Source organism: Copadichromis virginalis, linkage group LG18 (assembly GCF_057382275.1).
Source record: "Copadichromis virginalis isolate Kocher_CV1m ecotype Utaka linkage group LG18, C_Virginalis_male_GT1.1, whole genome shotgun sequence".
NCBI lineage: Eukaryota > Metazoa > Chordata > Actinopteri > Cichliformes > Cichlidae > Copadichromis > Copadichromis virginalis.
The window spans coordinates 24,674,403-24,694,517 of NC_140635.1; the positions used below are offsets into that span (position 1 = coordinate 24,674,403).

The window sequence follows — 20,115 nt, forward strand, 5'->3', positions numbered from 1 at the left end:
TTATTCTCCCTATCTCAAGAAGTTATGGTCAAATGCAATCTAATTGGGGGACTAGGTAAATGTTTAAATTGCACTGAAAAGAATAAAATCATGAGCCTGACGTGATTCAATAACGGATCATAAAACTAAAGCTATCAACAGGTACCAGAGCAGCGCTGCCTGATAGAGAGACTGCTGCGTTGTTTCCAAAGAGATTTATGACCGCTGCAACGGAAGAATAAATTTAAGGTGTTTGAAACTCGGCAGGAAATATCCAGTTGTTTGAGGCGTGCTTTCGCAGCGAGTGCAGCGATTAAAAAGTGCGGCTGTTAAACAAGAAGACATTGTTGAAAGATTGAAGCGTGTCCTTAACAAGTGGAACAACAAACTGCTGATCCTGTGACAACAAGGATGTCGCTGAGCTGTGTTTACTGACATGATGGAAAGCAAAAGGTGAACAAAGCTTAGGAAAAACACTCCTGGTAATTCAGCACTAAAGCTGACAGCGGGTTTGGAAAAGCGTCTCTTATTATAAACTCAATGCTCATCAGCAGCTTTGCTGTGAATGAATTCTATAATTAGCAGATTTCATAGAAAGAAGAAAAAGCTAAACACAAGCAGGAACCACGCACCTATGTGCAGTCAGTAAATAAGGGCAGGTCTATTTATGGAAATGAAACTTTAAAAAAAAATGCACATCATGAGAACAAAATTTGTATTAGATCTTTCTTACCAAAAAAAAAGGCTAGTTTTATCCTGGCAGAGGAGAGCAGGCATGACTGAAAGGCATGAATATAAGAACATCTTGTGGTCAGTCTTACTTTAATAAGATAAGCTTCAGGGCAACCATTTTTGTGGTGTGAAACACTTGGACAAAAATACACTTGAACGCATCAACATCTCCAACCAAGTGGAGTAAAGATTGGCCATAAGGCTGCTGTTCTTTACCAAATCCCAAAAGGAACAGCAAAGAGCACCAAACAACCCTTACATAGCCCCCCACCCCCCTCCATATGCATCATCCATGTCTAAATGATGTGCTAAATGTGAACATTCGATAAGAATAGATGGCTTTTGAATGATAAGAATCCTAGTTGGTGGATTTGGAGCAGAACTTGCATAACATTAACACATCTTCAAAATCTGCGAAAAATAACCTTTTTTTTTTTTTACATTATTTTGAGTGAGAATAATGCAAAGTGCAACAGCTGTCATCTATATCATCTTGGCTGCAGTCATAAACTCTACCTGGGGGTGTGGGCCAGGGTGAAGCGGCGCCTCTGGAGGTTGATGCTGCGGTTCATCAGCAGCTTCCTGAAGAGCAGCGGGGAATTTCGAGGAGACCCGCGCGGCGAATCCTTGGGTGAAACCTTTGGAGATCCTCCCGTGGAACCCCCTACGGTCCTGGACATGAGCTGAATCACGGGAAGCCGGGACAGCTTTTGTTCCCGGGGGGTCTCATCGACTTCAGATTGTTCTTCCTCGGAGCTCTCGGAGCACAGGTCGTTCATGATGAATAGATAGATGGTCAGTGGTCAAGCGATCGCTCCCTCTTTGCTCGCTCTCCCTTTGAAAAATGTTGTCGTCAGGTTTGTTTAAAGACTTTTGTGTGACATGACATATGAGACGGGTGAGGATCTGGTCCTGCTCATCATTGCTCCAAAATTCTCTCAGAGATCTCAAGAATAAAAACCTGTTTTTGAAATCTAAAATGGACTAGACAAGACTGCTCAGTAAATCAAAAGCTACCTCTCTACCTTCAGTTGTGCTCTATCAGCTCCGTTGTCTGTTGTCTCTTCCTAAAGACCATGCTGACTGCCGTGCTAGCCGTTCAAACATTAGTGTTGATGATAAACTCTCCCTGCCTTCTTCCCTCCCCCAGGCTTTGTTTACATTACTGTGAGGCCTTCCCTCTTTCCAACTAAATATGGACGTCTGATTTACAGGGAGTGGAAGCATGACAGATTACCTCCTTCTGCTCCTCTATCCCTCTTTCCATCCCTCTACTTCCCCCCTCTTCTCTCCCTTGCAATCCTAAGGAACATATTGTTCATCAACTTCAAACTGTGCTTCATAATTACTTCCTTTCCAAATTCCGCCTGTGTATAAACATTAAGCCGTCGCCTGGCTTGGCCTTCGAGCTCACCTTACTTACTGTCACTCCCAAGTTTGCATACTCAGGCTCCCCCCCTCCCCCCCCTGCACTCCCTGAGGTGCTATCTGTTGTGAAGTTTCCTATTTCCTCAGAGACAGCTTCTTTGCCTTTCACATGCTCTGAGCGCACCAGGAAGAATCACATGAAGTGCCTCTGACTATAAAAAGCAGAGGTAGATAAAAGCTATAGAGAGCATGGGTGCTGTCACGATGGCACTCTCTATCTGTGACCAGAGGCAACAACATCTTCTCCCTCACCCAATCTCTCTGTTTATTGCCGGAGAGTGAGAAAAGGTCCTCCTGTGATTAAGGACTCATAACTAAACACCGGCGCTGTCTAGAGTAACTAAAATAACCTAGGGAGCTGGAACATCTGACACAGGACTGAACCTATGACCAACAGCTGTTTAGGGAAAGCAGGAAATAAGAATTGTTTGCTTGAGAGCTTTTGTGTGTGTGTGCATGTGTGTGTGTGTGCATACACTCATTAGCACTGCACTGCATTAAATTTGGTGCTGTCATTTCTGCTTATCCATCCTTATATCTAGAAATGAGACAAATAATCTTTTGCAGCTCATCTCAGAATGTGTTTTACTGTCATTTTGTCTCGGTTCACTCTCACTTCGCTCATTAACCCGACCTTCAGGCTCCCCTTTATTAACTCTGTACCTGTATGTTCAGCACACTCCAGCCAAAGTTAGTTAACATTTAACATCCAAAGAAACATGTTTTTTAAGCAGTCACTGGAACCAGGCAAGCAGCAGCAGACTAAAGCACAAACACGATTTGTCTGGCATCTTAAGGTTTCGTTTTTTTCAGAGCGACGATATCAGCGAGCACGGAAACAAAACATTTCTGGCATTTCTGCAAGTGGACGGAGCTACAGCACAGCCAGCCGGAGCCAAGAGGACTGTGAGGAATATGGAAATAATACTATATCACTTGGAGATGTGCAATCATGAGAGCAAAATGAATAGATGAATAAAGTCAAATTATGGGCCTGTTATCGTTGTCATCAACTCTCAGAGCCACAGAGGCTTAAGAGCTACCCAGTGCCCAATCAGATTCAGATTTAAGTATTCCTGAGGCACATCTGGAGTGGAGTTCCTCACACTGAGGCCATTCGTGTGTTTCGAGATGTTCCCCTTTTTACAGAATCAGACATCGAGACAGTACCATCAGCTGGATGCTTCTGTCAGCATAAAGTTTGCTTACAACTTTTCAAGAGTGGCTCAGACTCGCAGCCTCTCATGTGACTGCTTCTATGATAACTGAGACTGAGTAGTGTCTGGAATGGGATGACTGTTAGTTTGGAAAAAGGCTTTCTGCTTGTTTCTCGATACGAGATTCACCCGAAAGTTTATCCCGCAATGAAGCATGCCAAAGACAGTAAGAACAAAAAACCCCCAGAAAAAACAGGGCTCATAGAAAACATTACGCTGACTCACTGTCTCCAAACATCCATCTGGAGATCCCATCTGCTGTGGACAGAGCATGCTTACAACCTTCTCTTTCAGAGTGATGTTGTAATTCCAGGTTTTCAGGCCTCAGCTGCCAGCAGGAAGCGTGCATCAGACACTTTCAGACATCGAGTATGACACACTTGGAGAAAAGGCTCACACCAGATCCACTTTGTTTGTAAACCATCTGCTTTATTCCGGGTAGGAAATGGTTTGTCTTTTGAGAACATTCTTCCTCAGATGTTTCATAAAAAGCCGCATCCCTTCCAAGCTGCTGAGGTCCGTTCTGGAGTCATTTAATGCAAATTTGATGTATATGATGTAGAAAAGGAAAAGGAAAAGGTTATCCTAAGATTTGCAGCATTGTCAGCTATAAAGCATCCTGAGACTTCTCTATAAACACTTTCTCTGGCATCCCATCAAAACTGCACTACCAACTGGTAAACAGGAGAGCACATGGCTCTCTTCATAGAAAGGGAACATAATGAAAGGCTTTCTAGTCCTTCGATATCCCTGCTGTCATGTTTGTAGCCGTGCTACTTTATACCTGCTGTCATATAAACATTTATGAAGTAAATATAAGTGAAACATCACAGTACTTGCACCTATTTTTTATGTGCTGCGTTATAGCAGTAATCCGTTAGTATAAATCTAGATGTGATGTTTATAGTGCATCTGAAGGTTTTTTTCTGCATTTTAGGGCCCCGTACGTGCATAAAGAGGCTGGCAGGATAGTGTTTTTCCAAACCCAATGCTGAAAAAGGCGGGATGCTGCGTAAAATGTAAATAAAAGGAGAACGAAATGATTTGCAAATATCATAAACAGGTATTAACAGAACACAGAAAGCGCATCAAATGTTTGAATTTGATGGCAGCGACATGTTTAAAAACAGTTGGGACAGGGCGATGTTTACCACTGTGCACCATTCCCATCTTCTTTTAAACATCTGGGAACTGAGGAGACCAGCTGCTGGTCTTTTGTTGTCTCATTCTTGTCTGATATATGATTCTAGCTGCTCATCAGTCCTGGCTCTTCTTTGTTGAAGTTTTCACTTATTTATGCTGTAAATGTTTTCAGTTGGTGAAAGGTCTGGACTAAAGACAGGTTAGTTCAGCAAATACAAAGTCATGCAGATGTAATAGATGTACAGAGAACAGAACAGTTTTTCACTTTGTTTCAGTCCATTTTAAACGAGCGTCGGCTCAGAGAACACAGCAGCGTTCGTGGATCGTGTCCAATTACGGCTTCTTCTCTTCATGATAGAGCTTTAACCTGCATTTGCGGATGGCACAGTGAACTGTGCTCACAGTTCCATGACAGAATCGTTCCTGTTTTTAATGCAGTGCTGCCCGAGGGCCAAAAGATCATAGCCATCTAATATTGATTTTCAGTCTTTTCACCTGCACAAAGAGATTTCTAACAATTTTCTGAATCTTTTGAGGACATTATGTACTGCAGATGATGAGATATTCAAAGTCTTTGCCATTTTACGCTGACGATCATGATTCTGCAGCTGTTCCACAATTTGTAGACACAGTTTTTTGCAGCTTGGTGAACCTCTGCCTCTCTAGGATGCACTTTTTAAACCCAATCATGTCACTGACCTGCTGCCAGTTAACCTCATTAGCTGTAAAATTTTTCTCCACCCGATTGTTGCCCTCGTTCCCATGTTTTTAGATGTGCTGTTGGAATGAAATTCCAAAATGAGCTAATATTTTTGTTAACAGCAGTACAGCTTCTCAATTTACATATTTGCCATATTGTTCAATTGTGAATAAAATATCTGTCAGTGAAAAAGCAGTTAAAGCTACTTAACCAGGAAGTATCAATCTTGACATTAAGATTCTCTTTTGAAAGAGTGTCTTTGGCAGGAGAGTGTGCAGCAACTGTGTGCAACTTCCCCAGGCTCTACCCGCTGGGTGGGGATTGCAGCGCATTGGTAGGGTCTGCAGGAGAGTGAGTCAAGAAGTGGTGAGAAGTTCACAGTGAAGGAGAGCACCTTTGATGGGACGTGTTATGGCCTAAGACTGACTATAAGCTGACCTGACCTCCTACATGAAAAGGTCATGTTTGATCAGTTGACAGTTACACAAGCACATGAAACACAGTGTGTGTTGTTGCAGCAGAGCATGCTATAAAGTAAAAAAAACAACAACTTATGACCTTTTATAGTTGCATAATATGTGTCAAAAGACTTCAATTTACCAGAAAACAATGAGTATCTTTTCCAGCTTGCAAAGTCTCGTGCTGCAATCAATTGTATCCAAATGTGACTGTAATACTGAGAACTGTTACCGGAGATGACCCACAGAATGCATTTATGTAGTGCTCTTATTGACCACTGAAAGTGTTTCGCATGATAGGCCACTCATCGATCCACATGCAAACATCATAAAGTACTTTTTCTACTCAGTACATACATCGCTATTCCTATCACACAAACACACGCACACATGTACACAGAGAAAGAGAGAGAGATGGATACACTGCATTAAGTGGAGAGTTTTTTGTGGTTCGGCATGAAAAGGACGAATTGACATGCCAACAGAAGAAGCCAGGGATTAATGAATGAATCATTTCACCTCCAGAGCCACATCCGACCCCAATAACCTGCTGTCCTCGTTGCCATTACAATAATACATTTTCCAATTTTGTTGGCTACTTTTCAACAACACTGAACATGTTTGTGTTCCTTTCTAGATTTCTAGTGAGCTATACTGTCTCACAAAAGTTGCATTTCCTGCGAAAATGCCGAGTAAATGCCATTTAGTGAAAATCGTCTCCCAAAAACAGCTGAAGAAGCGGAACAATTTGCTGAAAAGAGGTGAAGAAGCTGAACTGTGTGATGAAGATGGCTTTATTTGAAAGGGTACACTAAAAAGTGTCAAGAAAGCAGAGGGAGCGAGAGCAGGGAAGACATGCGACAACCGCCACGGGTAGGATACGAACCTGCGCCTGCTCTCAAGAAACAGGAAATCAATAGGTTGAATGCCTATGGGATTCACCCAATGAGAACTTGGCAGCAACGTTCCCAGCTCTGTTCTCTTATATCTCCATCTCAACATTGCAGCTGTCTTCAAATATCAGGGACTCACTTAACTTTCAGTAGTCTGTGTACATCAGATCCTGATAATAGAGCCTCTGAAAAGTCCAGAGTAATCCCTCCTCTTTGGATCAATGATTATATTCATCAGGATAGAAGAGAGCACAAAAAAGCTGAAAAGAGATGGGAAAACAAAGATCTCCCTTTTCACTTTATTCACATGAAGAACTTATTAACCACGCTCAACTGAAAAAACGTCCGACTTCACTGGCTCCGTTGAGTGTCAATTTTTTTTTATTATTATTTTATTATTTATTGCTAGTAAGATCTATGGTATCAGGTCACAGTTCACGATTGGATCCTATCACCTTGTCCAAGTGTAGTCATCTACTTATGCCTATCTACTGAAGCCTATGGCAGCTGGGATAGGCTCCAGCCCCCCACGACCCTGAAATGAATTACCTGAAAGAAAAAGGAATGGATGGAATGATCTCCTTGATATAGTTTCTAATATGTGCACTTCTTTCTGCCCAGTTGACACTATTTCTCCCAAATTTCTTCAAGAGACTCTACCTGTCATTTCCCCTGGGTTTCTCTCAATTATCAGTCAGTCACTCTTACTTTTAAACAGCTGGTATCATCCATCTCTTTTAAAGACCCTCCATGTATCCCACTGTTTTTAAACAGATTCCAAAATCAATTTCTAAAATTCTAGAATACACTAAAACCAGCCTGAATCATTGATACAAGGCTGGATGGATCCATGCCTTCAAGCTGTTTACACCAAATTCTGACCATATCCTCAGAATGTCTCGGCACGTCTGCTATCCAATTTTGGAAAGCCCAAGCAAATCTTGTTCTTATATAACAAGAACACCACTGTGCTCTTATGCTGCTGTGGCACATCTACTTCATTAATGGTAGATGGACTGGTTCTTATATAGTGCTTTTCTAATCTACCCGAGAACTCAAAGCACTTTATACATGCCTCATACCCATTCACACCCATTCACGCAAGCTCTTTTTTCTCTGCTCAAGTGCTTTCTATCTAACATTCACACACATTCATTCTCTGATGGATGAATCGTAGAGCAACTTGGGGTTAGTATCTTGCCTAAGGATGCCTAGGCATGGAGACTGGAGCAGTCAGGCATTGAACCACCACCACCTACAGCCAACCAAATAATAAACTTTCAAGGTAGTTTCTCATTTTCAGACTCTTCTCTATAAACCTTAGAGGTGACTGTGTGGCTAAAATCCCAGCAGATCAGCAGTTTGTGAAATCCTCAGACTAGCCCGTCTGGCACCAAACTCTAAGCGACGTTCAAAGTTGGTTAAATCACCTTTCTTCCCCATTCTGAAGCTCATTTTGAATTTTAGCAGGTCGTCTCAATCATTTCTAAATGGCCAAACGCACAGAGTTGCAGCCATGTCACTGGTTGATTGGATATTTCATGAAGTTGTATAGGTGTACTTAATAAAGTGGCCAGTGAGCGTATAAAGAGCAATGCAAAAGAACAAAACACCACATCACTCTCAGTTTATCCAGTGTTTGCAGAGGTGCTACTCAACAATGAATCACATGACAAAGAAGAAGCCAACAGGGGTTCACCTGTGAGGTTCACTGTAACTAATAACAATATCAAACAGATGTCTCCGGATTCCATCAACAGGTGGAAAAAGAGACGTAATGATGGTACACGTACACACACGTTCACAGACGCCAGCACACGCAGACACGTACACACCCACACACGAAGTTTAGAGAGGCCGAAATTGCTACAGATGTATTGCTGAAGCAGCTTGAATGTTGTTGTGAAAACAATAATAAGAGCCTTGTTTGTCTGATCTTTTATGGCGATAATTGTTCAGCAGTGTGACAGAGGCGAGCGCAACGCCTTAAGCGGGACACTTTGTTCAATCATATGCTCGAGAAGCAACTCAGCTTTTTTCAACCTAAATAAACAATTACCCCCCGCCCCGCCTAAAAACAGATGATCATTAAGTACTCCTTAATCTGTGTTGATTTACAAGACCACAGCTTGCTTCACAGGGGCTGGTTTCACACTGAACACATATAATTTTAATCATTAAGCTTGAGAAGGGGCCCAGCTGTTGGGAAACTAGGAAAAAATTAACTCCTTTCCACACAGAGCGCTGGTTTTGGGAACACTTAAACTCCAGAGCTGTTCTTTCTAGAGGAAATCAGAGGATATTTAAAGAATGAATTTAACATGTGTGAGATACCTGAAGTATCATGTGTTCCCAAACATGCTTTTGAAGCAGGATGTGTGATGTTTTGGTATGCACATTTAAATTCATTAGCAAAATGCCACTAAACATGTTCAACATCAGTGACTTACAGGCCTCTGGACATGCAGCTGGTCAGAGTCCCGTAACTTCTCGAGTGTTTGATCCTGTAGGTCGCAGGGCCCAATGGGGCGACGGGCGGAGGGCCATCCTGAGCAGAAGATCTGCAGGAAAGCTTGGGCAGCTGCAGGTTTCCCGAGAAGAGCCTCTTCACAGCCCATCTGATATCACAGTCCTGGAGAGGCTCTACAGAGGAGGTTTGGTCTAAGGAATCCCACTGTCTCTGTAAGGCAGATAAAAGGCAGGCGATTTGTTTTTTTACTGAGATGATATATGCATACATGTCTAACTGTAAGCTAGAAAAAGAAGAGTGTGATGGTATAAAGACGGGATAAATCTGCATTCATAAAGACTAGATTGGAGACAAAAAGGGGGGCCAGCTTTTTAACTTGTTCACTTTTTTTGCACTGAACTCAAAGGTTTGGAGTGAACTGCAGACAAGAAAGGAGATTTTTATGAAATGGAAACTGCTTGGTTAACTCGATTTTCTTTCATATGCTTTGCATGTCAGCTTTCTTACTGAAATGAAAGGGATGTGCATGTGCATGTGCTGTGGCGCTAACAAGATTGATTGCTATGCATCACAAAAATCAGCAGCTCTGTGCTTTTCAACAGCAAACCCTGGCTCAAAGCTACTTGGCACTCATTCATCCTATAATTTAGCTTATGTGCAGCTTTCTGGGCTATTACTTTGAAATATGAAAATGATGTTCAGAGAAAATTTGCCTTTTTGTTGTTAATAGTTTATGGCCTGCAATAATTACAAGAACTACACAAACTGGTGACAGAGCAACAATACAGAAGCAGCATTTTAGCAGGGATATCACAGAAACCATACATAAAGGAAAGCTGCATGTTTGCCAGCAGGGAGAAGTTTTTATATTTCCCGAGCTTCTTGAAAAGTCTCTGTGAAGTAAAAAAAAAAAAAAAAGACCATCTGTTGAGATCTAAAGGTGAGCCATGCACAGGGCTGTTTTTATGACGCTACTAAAAATGTGACAAGCCTCACAAAAGCCAACTCGGGCATTATTTTTGGAAGGTTTATCTGATTTCAGGTCCTGAGACCAAACACACTATCACCTTGGACACAATAGACGGTTCTTACAGGGAGACAGTGTTCGGGATTTCGCTCTCAGGGCTTCTCTGTTTCAGCGTCAGCGTTGAGGGGAAACAGATAAGAGTCCTTGTTTGCCGCTGTATCCCGTGACCCTATCTCTCCTTCTGCTTGGAAGTTTCACCTTTCCATAAACAAACGTCAACAGACTCTGGAGTTTTATTGTTGACCGTTTCTATCCAAGATCACCACGAGAGGGGCCGATGTGTCAACTTCATGGATTATGAGTTGGATCGATCAAGAGAAAGCTATGCTGCAACACATTATCTTTGCCACCAAATGATTTCCTTCCTTAATGACACAATTTTACACTTTAATGCTGTTGCTTATTTTCACACACAAGCTCCCATTAAAGTTTCCACAACTATTTGGCAACAGGAACAAGAAAGGAAAACAAAACACGTAGCAGTGCAATTACAGAATCCACATTAATCACACATCATAGCTTTCCATTTAGTTTTTGCGAATGTGTAACCAGTTCACTTTCTTTTGAGTTCATAAAAGAAAGCAAATGAAATAAAGAAAGAAATAACCAAGCCAAGCGTAATAAAGGTTGCCGAATTTCTTAAACGTGAAATTATTACTCTTACCTCTGTGAAGTTGAAAATTTTTGAGTTATTTCTCCTCATACTTTCAGCTACTGGGAACCAGACAAATGAGAAGGAAATGCCAACGAGGAGGATACAGGAACTACAGTTAAGATGAGATATGAAGCTGTCTGTGGCACCAACATTTAGCTGGGATGTCACTCAGTACAGACCAAACTGTCTCCCCGCCTCTTCAAAACTTTCAGCTGTCATCACATCGGTGATAAACAGCAAACTTTCTTAGTAGTAGTAGTAGTAAACCGATTTGACCCAAAAGCGATGTTTTGGAAAATGACGACAATTAGTCACCAAAACAGAAAGTATGTGGAGGCTGCAGATGCTGGTACAGAGATTGAGGTGGTGGAACAGCCTGCGTGGCATGCCATTAGTCATGCGAGTCTGTCTGCAGAATCTGTGGACCTTGCAGATCCAGACCTGCCGGTCAGTGCAGCAAAACTCTGGGTTTGATCAAGCGGTTGCCTAAAATCTTCTCATTTAAGCTTTTTTTCTTACTCCATGAACACGGTTTAAATTTGTAGCTGTAGGTGAGTCTGTGTTAAAGATTCAGGAGATTTTGTGAACTTTAATGAACCTGTGCCTCCTGATGCTAAGCCCACATTAACTCAGGTTTAAAAAAAAACAAACAGAACGTGAAGTATAAGGTCAACTGTGACACATGTTTTCAAGGCCATTAGGCATGAGCTTTAGATTACCTATTATCCTACCATTTACATTAAACACTTACTCTGACGCTGTGGGAGACTACAAAGACAAAGAATCTAGTAAATAAACTCAAAATATCAGTTTTAATACAGCACTGTGACAACACTGTCTGTGTCTGTCTGTGTGTGTGTGTGTCTGTGTGTAAGCTTACTATATTTGTGGGGACCAACGGCCCTTTTGGGGACCAAAATCCTGGTTCTCACAAGTTTGAAGGGAATTTGGAGACTGAGACTGTGGTTTTAGTCACAGTGTAACAATTGGTTATGGTTAGGTTTAGGGCAAGGGTTAGGCATTCATTTTCGATGGTTAGGGGCTAGGTAAAGCATTGTCCCCACAAGATATGAATACCCTACTGTGTGTGTTTATTACCTCTAACAAATGATGATTTGTGTTTTTTGGATGATTTGTGAATTTGTGTACCTCCATCTAAACTGTTTTTTAAAAAGTTAAGCAAAAAACACTTTAAATAAGGCAAATACCAAAGTACTACAAAAGCCATTTATGATTTTTTGGTTTCCATAGATATTAATTCAATGACAACACAGTCTCTTAAGAAGGTAACGTGTGTTTTTATATTTTGGAATTACAAAAGTGAAGTGATCAAATTCTTAGAAACAAAGTTCAAAAACACAAAAAGAAAAAGAAAATCTTTGATGACATTCTTCAGTGTTTCTTGTTTAGAGGCCACACCTGGCTAGTAAACAGGCATGTGCAGAATTTCTCATTCACACTTTCTGGCAGTAAGTTTTGTAGTGCATCTGGCTCCCCCCGCAGGCCGCAGGCTTAGTGCCCTGAAAAAACAAAACAAAAACTTAAGTTCAAGTAAATTACAAGGCAGATATCTAGTAGACATTGATGACTGTACCTTGTACATGCTGCAGACGAGAGAGAGGAGAGAATTCATGGCTTTGTCCTGCAGGTCGTCTGTATGCTCCTACAAATCAATGAAAATTAATATTCCCAACATTTAAAAATAAGTAACTTCTCATACCTCAGTTACACAGTTTGAATGGTTTATTAAGGCAACAGACACTTAGCAGTACACTTTAGGTCTTAAACCTGGTGATACTGGAATGTAAAACAGCAATAAGAGGCCGTCAGAGACAGATCATCTGATTGACCTCGTTAGATTGCTAGGTGCATGACTTGCAGGTGATTGCAGGTCACAGCAATGTCATATAACTGTAAGGAAGACCGGTGTGAATGACTAAGGTGGTAAGTGCAAAGGCTGAGAGAGACCATTTCCAAAAAGGGACAGGCAAATGCAACAGATAGAGCTGAGCAGCCTGATAACCTTATATTGTGGATGATCTGAATTTAGCATTTGACTTGCTTTTCATAGGAATCCCCCAAAAATGTGATTGCCGTCAATCTTGGGTCATGTGATCTTAGCAAAATTGTAATCAGGTGAGGCACACTTACTATGCACCTATTGTCATATGGATTTTGGAAATCTAAATACGAAAAGAAGACCTTAAGTTGGTCCAGGAAGTACAGTACATAGTAAAACTCCTAACAGCAAAAAGTGTGTTTAACATTCCAATACTAACGCCTCTAATAAAGAAGAGGGGCTTACGTGGGCGTGCCTGCAATTCACATGTGACTTGCTTTAGACAAAACTTCCATTTTTATGTTAGGGTACTGCATGATGTCAAGTGAAAAAGAGGCAGCTTTACATGTATCAGTCCCAGCTTTCTTTCACTAACAGATTTGGGCTTTGAGGCAGATCAAGTGTCAAACTCATCACTGAAAAAGTAACAGCACTTCTTTTGAAGGACAGAGTCAACATCAGATCTGGATCATTTCAAATCACTTTCTCCATTCCAGTCTGATGTCTTACAGTTTCTCACCTCTTCATTATGTTTTTATAGAGTAAAGGAAAAACGTCCACTTCCATGCTGTATGTCATTCAATTCTGTCTTCTCTCTCCTATAGTTTGTATTGTGTCCTGTCTCCCTTTTCCTTTCTGCTCATGCCCCAGTTGGTTGCGGCTAGGGATGGGTATCGTTTAGGTTTTATCCGATACCGGTGCCAAATCGGTACTTTTGAAACGGTGCCGTTGCTTAAACGGTGCTCAAACCGGTGCTTAAAGAATGGAGAACACAAACTTTGTCCAAAAACCTCTCATGTTCAGCTGTTTTTTGTAAAAATATAACAATGTTAGCCTTTTCTGCAGCTATGTGGCATATATGGCATCACTCTTGGCTGGAAGCAGTGCTTAAACAATGGAAAAAACACAAACTTAAACCCTCTCATGTTTAACTGTTTCCCACTTTTTCTTTGGTCATTTTAGCCTTTTTGGCCAGGGTGAAGGGAGTATCTGCCATCAAACAAGAGGACAGCCGCATGTAGCTGTGATGATGTTTGCTAGTTCACCTTACATGCATTATTGTAATAACGTGGTTAGCCTACTCAACGTAAATTACACATGACCAACATGAAGCTACTCACGCAGAGAAGAACGGCTGCTGCTGCCATCATCATCAGTCATCATTTCTGCTACACTGGCAGGGCTAGGGGCCAGGACTCTATTCTTCGGGTTTTTGGGGGATGTTGCTCCGGGTCCGATAACTGGCAACTCACCCGACGTGCACGGTGTGAGGTCTCGCAGCAAGCTATCAAATATGGCGCATTTCTCGGCTTTTAAAAAAAAACGCTATGCGTCGCCAGCTGTTTAATCGGATTCTTGGTGTTACCTCCTTTGACAGTATCACAGTATCAGCTTAAAGCACTTGTTGCAGGCTGCTGAGTTTGCATATTTTGCTGTGAAGTACAGCCAGACTTTTGACCGCTTCGCCTTGGACATTTTTAATCTGTAGCTCTGCTCTAACAGAACGTACGTACCTGGCCCCGCCTACTATCCTCGGAAACATAAAATGATTGGCTAGAAGTGTATCACAGCTCAGGAAAAAAAAGCACCGAAATAAAGCACCGAAATGTGCGCTGCTTTTTGGTCTGGTTACTACCGTTTATGTCAGAACCGGTGCCATCATGGCACCGGACACCGGTACCCATCCCTAGTTGCGGCAGATAGCTAACACAGAGGAGGAGGGTTTTTTTCCTGTTAAAAGGTAGTTTTTCCTTTACACTGTCACCAAGTGCTGCTCATTGTAGGCTGTCTGATTGTTGGGGTTCTCTTACGTCGTAGGGTCTTTACCCTATGAGATAAAGTGCCTTTACGTGACTGTTGTTGCGATTTGGCACTATATAAGTAAAACTGAACACCATGGTATTTGCTGGATAGGCTGTTACTGCAGTAAAGTCTTACCCCATTAATGGTGATCCAGGGCACGTACTGGTGCGGAGGTTTCAGGGCAGCCGTCTCCAAGGCATTTTGATGCATCAGCTGGTTTCCTTGAGGACCATTGACGCAGCTCATGACTTTGTCCCAGCTCAAAGTGGGGTCATAGACTCCAGTACACTACAACCAAACATGGTTGTAAACGGAAATTTATTAGTGACCGAAAAAAAAAAAAGTCATGGACTGAAGTGGTCTAGACCAGTCAATTGCCTGCATAAATCAAACAAACACGCACACACACTTACAGCTTTGGCTGAATTGATGACATCAGAGGAGGACTCCATACAGAAAATGATTGGAAAAGCCATCTTGGACATGTTCATCAAACAAGTCTAGAGAAAAAACAAAAAACAAATATTTCATTCTTTTAAAAAAATTAAGCATTTTGAAGCAACACAGCAAGATGCTTTTGACACCAGACATGACACATTATTCAGCAGTTTGAGTTGTTGGTGTGTGTCTGGGGTGCAACGTCACCTCAATCATGTTGCCCAGACACTCCTGTTCTCCATGCTGGCAAGTAAAGACGTACTTTTCAGCCTGTTTGACCTCCTGGAATGGAATACAGTTACCAATGATGTACTTGGGTAAATCTTTTTAAATTTTTGACAGATATAGTGATGAGAACTCTTGGGTTGCCTTTAACCGTAAATGTCTTTGCACAGGTAGATTTACAATCGCAGTCTGCAACCAAGCTGCTCAGCCGACTGCTTACCTGGGCATTGCCGAAAGGCACCAGGTTAACAACCATGATGTCATTCAGGAGGACCGCTGTGGGGAAGAGCATCATAACGAGAAACTGTCTGCACCCAGGACACAGACTCTCGTAGTAAAGCCCCACCTCAACGGGATCGTCTGTCTGTTGGGACTTTGTGTAGGTGGAATGAAGGCACGACTTCAAAACCTACAGCAAAGAGCAAAACAGGGAGGTCAGCTTCTTCAAAACGCCACCACGTTCAAGACTCCAGAGGAAGCTCAGCATCAGTGAGAGTTATACTATGACTTTTCATCAATAGCATGTGGTTGTAATTACTTGTGATCAAGCCAATTTCAGCTGAAAATGCTACAGAAAGGTTGAAAATGTGCATTAGCTGGTCCTTTTTTATGACTTAAAAACAGCATACACAGATTACCTATCAAGTTGTTGCAGCGATCGTTTTTAAAAGTTTGAATTATATTTATATTGTTTATTGCATTATAATTGTGATTGTAATATTGTTAATAAATCTATCACCATTTACATGACTATATCTTTTATTCACTGTATGCCAACTATGGTAAGACCAACTAACAGAGGTGTGGACTCGAGTCACATGACTTGGACTCGAGTCAGACTCGAGTCATTAATTTTATGACTTTAGACTTGACTTGAAAAAATGTTCTAAGACTTGTGACTTGACTTGGACTTTTACACCAATGACTTGGGACTTGAATTGGACTTGAACCGGTTTACTTGAAAAGACTTGATATTTTACCCCAAATATAAAATTTAACATGCATATTATATAGAGATTGAAAATGTGACGTCATTCACGGGTAGAACCGCAAAGGATTCTGGGAACTCGTGGCAAGCGGTACTAGCGCACGCAGGCTTTCAATTAAAATCAGTTATACAGCGATAAAAAGAAACACAAAAATGTCAAGAAGCTGTTGTATTATTAACTGCAATAGCCGGTCGCATGACAGCCACGGGAAGCCGACGGGTAAAGAGATCGGTTGTTATCGGATTACGTCGTTGAAGAGAAATTGTTCGAGCCATGTTTCCGAAGTAACAAAGACGCGACGGATGGCCTGGATTGCTGCCATTCAAAGATCAAATATAACGTCCCAGAACACTCCAGCTCACATGTTAGTCTGCTCCAAGCATTTACACGAAGGTCAGTGTTTTTTAGTAGTTAATACGTCATTTTTCTTAACATAATTGGTGATATAGGTTACAAGCAAGTCTGGCGCTGAACAGAAATGGTCGCGCTATGCTCCTTTGTTTATTGTGCATAAATAGTGAATTGTCCTGACACAATATTGCGTTTTGCTTCTGTTATTATGGTACATTGACAAAAACATATACTTTTATTCACAGGATAAAACAGGTTTTTTGTATCACTAATTGCCCAGTACGATTACAGCATACAATATTATTGTCACTGCTACATTTCTGTGATGGGTACCAGAAATTATTTCCACTACTAATTAATTACCGTTGAGCTCAAAGGTCCTATTAATAAACGGTTAACGAATGTGTATTTATGACGACAATTTGTGAGACTGGTAAACTTATGATACGTACGATGGTCTTTCGTTCTACACGGTGCATTTCAAGGTCCTGCACCCATCCGTCGGTAAACTGTACCTGGGCTTGTTGCAGTGACCTGAAGTTACTAAACTTCATGAGTGTGTGCACTCACTCCAAGAACCGTATAATTATAAATATGCATATAAATATGCTAGGATGAGATAGCTGACTTCATCTAACTAGCAAATGTTGTCCAGGCTACGTTGGTGATACAGTTTTTTTTAATGTGTATGATATTTTTGTCAAGCTGGTCCTACAACCGCATCCAAGAATAACATGCAGCTTATCTCAGAACTGTCGGTGAAAATTATTCTAGGAGCTAGGTTTAATTGAGCTGCATTTTAAAGAGGTGCAATTTCACAATTTGTGTATATTTTCTAAGTTCACTATTTTGTCATGTGTTGAGAAAAACACAGATTTTAAAATTACATGGTCTAATATTTACATTTAGCATAACTGCAACATTATTTTTTCGTTTTTTTTTTTTTTAAAGACTCGAAAGGACTTGAAATTCAAAGTTTCAGACTTGTGACTTGACTCGGACTTTTACACCAGTGACTTGAGACTCGACTCTGACTTGCCTGACATTACTTGAGACTTGACTTGAGACTTGAGGATAAAGACTTGAGACTTACTTGAGACTTGCAAAACAATGACTTGGTCCCACCTCTGCCAACTAAACTGGCTGCTTAGTGGTACATGTAAAGACCGCACAGCTGGCAAAGAACTGGTATTTGAAAGTTTTACTTCCTATTTCCTTAAAACCTAAAAATAACCGTTTCTTTCGAAGTCCAGTTAACAGACAAAAAAGGTTACAGAGTTTTAGTGAGTACTTGTTAGCTAACACCGAACATTAGCTATAAATAATTACTTAATAACACACGTGACGTCATTAAAAGATGAAGACAAGGGCAACGCTTAAGGATGACTCTGATTTTTGTAAGAGACTGGCTCCGCTAACTTCATGTGCATGATAATGTTTCACCTCTCCACATTCAGACTATAATTTTGAAGTCTTTATCAGAGGAAACCATTATTTGCGGTCAGGTCAGTTTACTCACCTGAAAACTGACCGCATATCACATTACAGCGACGCACTCATTGGTGCTGCTACGCTTTCTCTCAGTGGGTTTTTTTTTTCTCATAAATATAGAAACTTTTATTTAGCTATTGCCTTACCTATGAAAGTGGCTAACGTCGTCGACACTAACTAGCCATTCAAAATTAGCTCTTGATAAAAAGTTATGTATAAAGTTCTTACCCCGCACTCAACAGCCGAGTCAACAGATGAACACCAGTTTAATGGCGACTGGGAGCATGAGGAGTACACGGAGGAGCCGACGTACCCAAAAGCCAAAAACAGCAGCAGTAGTGCCTTCATCCTTACCTACAACTGTTTATAACTGTCACTAGCACCACAACACGGACCCACAAACAACTGTGCGGGTCCACTCTTTAATACTCGACCGCGCTTCCTCGTGCAGGTTAGCTGTTTTTTGATTGGCTGTGGTCTTAAGCGTCACTTGTAACTAGGAGACATCTATCCAAAGAGAGCGAAGTCTCTGCTGCTGTTCTGAGGAAATAGAACTGTCATATGATTGGCATGTTAGTATGTAGTAAGTTTACACATCCTGAAGTTCGTGAAGTTCGCAATGATTTAACTACGTGGACATTTCAAGTCTATCAATAAAAAAAATAACGTCGTGTACAGGCACAATAGCTCACGTTTTTAAAAGGAAATACATATATATCTGAGTTATTTATTTTATTCACAAAGCGTTTCAAGGTATAATTTAAGAACATCCCGTAACTTGTGTGACATAAATTGTATCTCTACAATTAAAACCTAATACTGGAAAATGTTTATTTTACAATAAGGATTCAAAAGGGCATTTTAAGACGATGCAACATCTCAATTTTAAATCTTATCATGTTCTGTAAAGGTTAAGAAGTTCCCTCTTAAGATATGTTAGGGGGTTTTTTTTTCCAACAGATGAATGGGGAAGTTTTCTGTCTATTGTTGTCATTCTTGTTTTGCCTCATTATAAAACAGAGGCGGTCCAAAGGTCTTGCTCAAGAAGAGTTGACATGCAGAAAATCATCGCAAACCTTGGGCACTATATAAGGATTACCTGGTGATTCTCACATGATCTGTAACAGCTTTTGTCTGTTTTTGAAAACAGGGAAGTGAGCCATGACTGTGTGATTCACTCAACTTCCTGACTTGCGGCCCTTTATTTTGTATTGGGTGTAGCTGGCAAAACCAAAGCCCCTCACTTCATTGAAAATCAAACCTTTTTTTGGGGAGGGGAATTCCAAATTTTCTTTCCTTTCCCATATTTACTGTGAAATATGATTTGTGGTACGAGGCTCGGCCTGAAGACCCAGGGCCAAATACCCAGGCAGGGGATGCAGAGCACACATTAGAGTAGCAAAAAATTAAATATTCTGTGTGTGAATCAAAAGTCCCCCCACACACACAAGGCATACAGAAACTGAGGCAAAACAGAAGTCTATTTAAGGCTGCGGTCTTACACCAAAATTAAGGGGAAAGCATATGGAGGTCAGAGTTCCTCAATAGACACAGTGAGTAGCTGGCATTAAAAGCTGGCAGGAAATAGAAGAGTGGATGTAAAACTGATGAATTAACATAAATAAAATACAAACATATGAAAAAGGAAGTAGCAGAATCCCTGCAGGTTGTGCCAAAATTACAAAACTCATAGTTTCTTGCTTCTATATGGTGTCATCTTTCAAATTCCCCAAATTTAAATGACCACATTTCTACAGTAGAGTACAAAGGTCATCAATATTTTGCCAGGTAAATGGAAGTTAAGAGAAGCAAATTATTATTAAAAAAAAAAGTGCAAACATCCATGGAAATACAGCTTGAAAGTCCACTTTTGGTACAACCACTTTATCCTTCAACATGGTCTGAAATCTCTTAGGCAGCTTTCCGTTTTTTTCTTTAAGCAGTCTTCAGGAATAGTTGTCCAGGTCTCTTGAAGGACATTTAGAGCTCTTTTGTTTCTGCCTTTTGTTCCGTTCTCTGTCAAGATGATCCCACACTGCTTCCTTAAGGTTGAAATT

The 20,115-nt window shown here is 41.0% G+C and overlaps 2 protein-coding genes across 2 annotated transcripts in view; both read right to left on the minus strand.

Annotated features, from left to right (window-relative positions):
- The window catches only part of pde4ca (phosphodiesterase 4C, cAMP-specific a), a 51,943-nt gene extending 40,093 nt beyond the window's left edge, over nucleotides 1-11,850 (minus strand). Inside the window, exons 1-2 of the mRNA XM_085438604.1 lie at nucleotides 10,712-11,850; nucleotides 9,001-9,230 (exon numbers count right to left, since the gene is read on the minus strand). Of these exons, the coding sequence (XP_085294730.1) occupies nucleotides 9,001-9,230; nucleotides 10,712-10,750 (269 nt within the window). The 5' untranslated portion in view covers nucleotides 10,751-11,850. The remainder of the gene's footprint in view (nucleotides 1-9,000; nucleotides 9,231-10,711) is intronic.
- Nucleotides 11,851-11,980: 130 nt separating this feature from the next.
- Nucleotides 11,981-18,508, minus strand: ifi30a (IFI30 lysosomal thiol reductase a). The gene is made up of 7 exons (XM_085438610.1): nucleotides 18,287-18,508; nucleotides 15,448-15,636; nucleotides 15,210-15,284; nucleotides 14,978-15,064; nucleotides 14,700-14,852; nucleotides 12,297-12,365; nucleotides 11,981-12,222 (listed from the first exon to the last, which is right to left on the minus strand). Exons 1-7 carry the CDS (start codon nucleotides 18,404-18,406, stop codon nucleotides 12,157-12,159), a joined length of 759 nt encoding a protein of 252 aa, XP_085294736.1. The 5' UTR covers nucleotides 18,407-18,508; the 3' UTR covers nucleotides 11,981-12,156.
- Between the last annotated feature and the right edge of the window lie 1,607 nt (nucleotides 18,509-20,115).

Coding starts and splice junctions, on each gene's coding strand:
- ifi30a (XM_085438610.1), bottom strand. CDS start 18,406: ATGAAGGCACTACTGCTGCTGTTTTTGGCTTTTGGGTACGTCGGCTCC. Junction 15,285..15,447: donor TGCCTTTCGGCAATGCCCAG/GTAAGCAGTCGG, acceptor ATTCCATTCCAG/GAGGTCAAACAGGCTGAAAA. Junction 15,065..15,209: donor GTCTGGGCAACATGATTGAG/GTGACGTTGCAC, acceptor TTTTTTCTCTAG/ACTTGTTTGATGAACATGTC.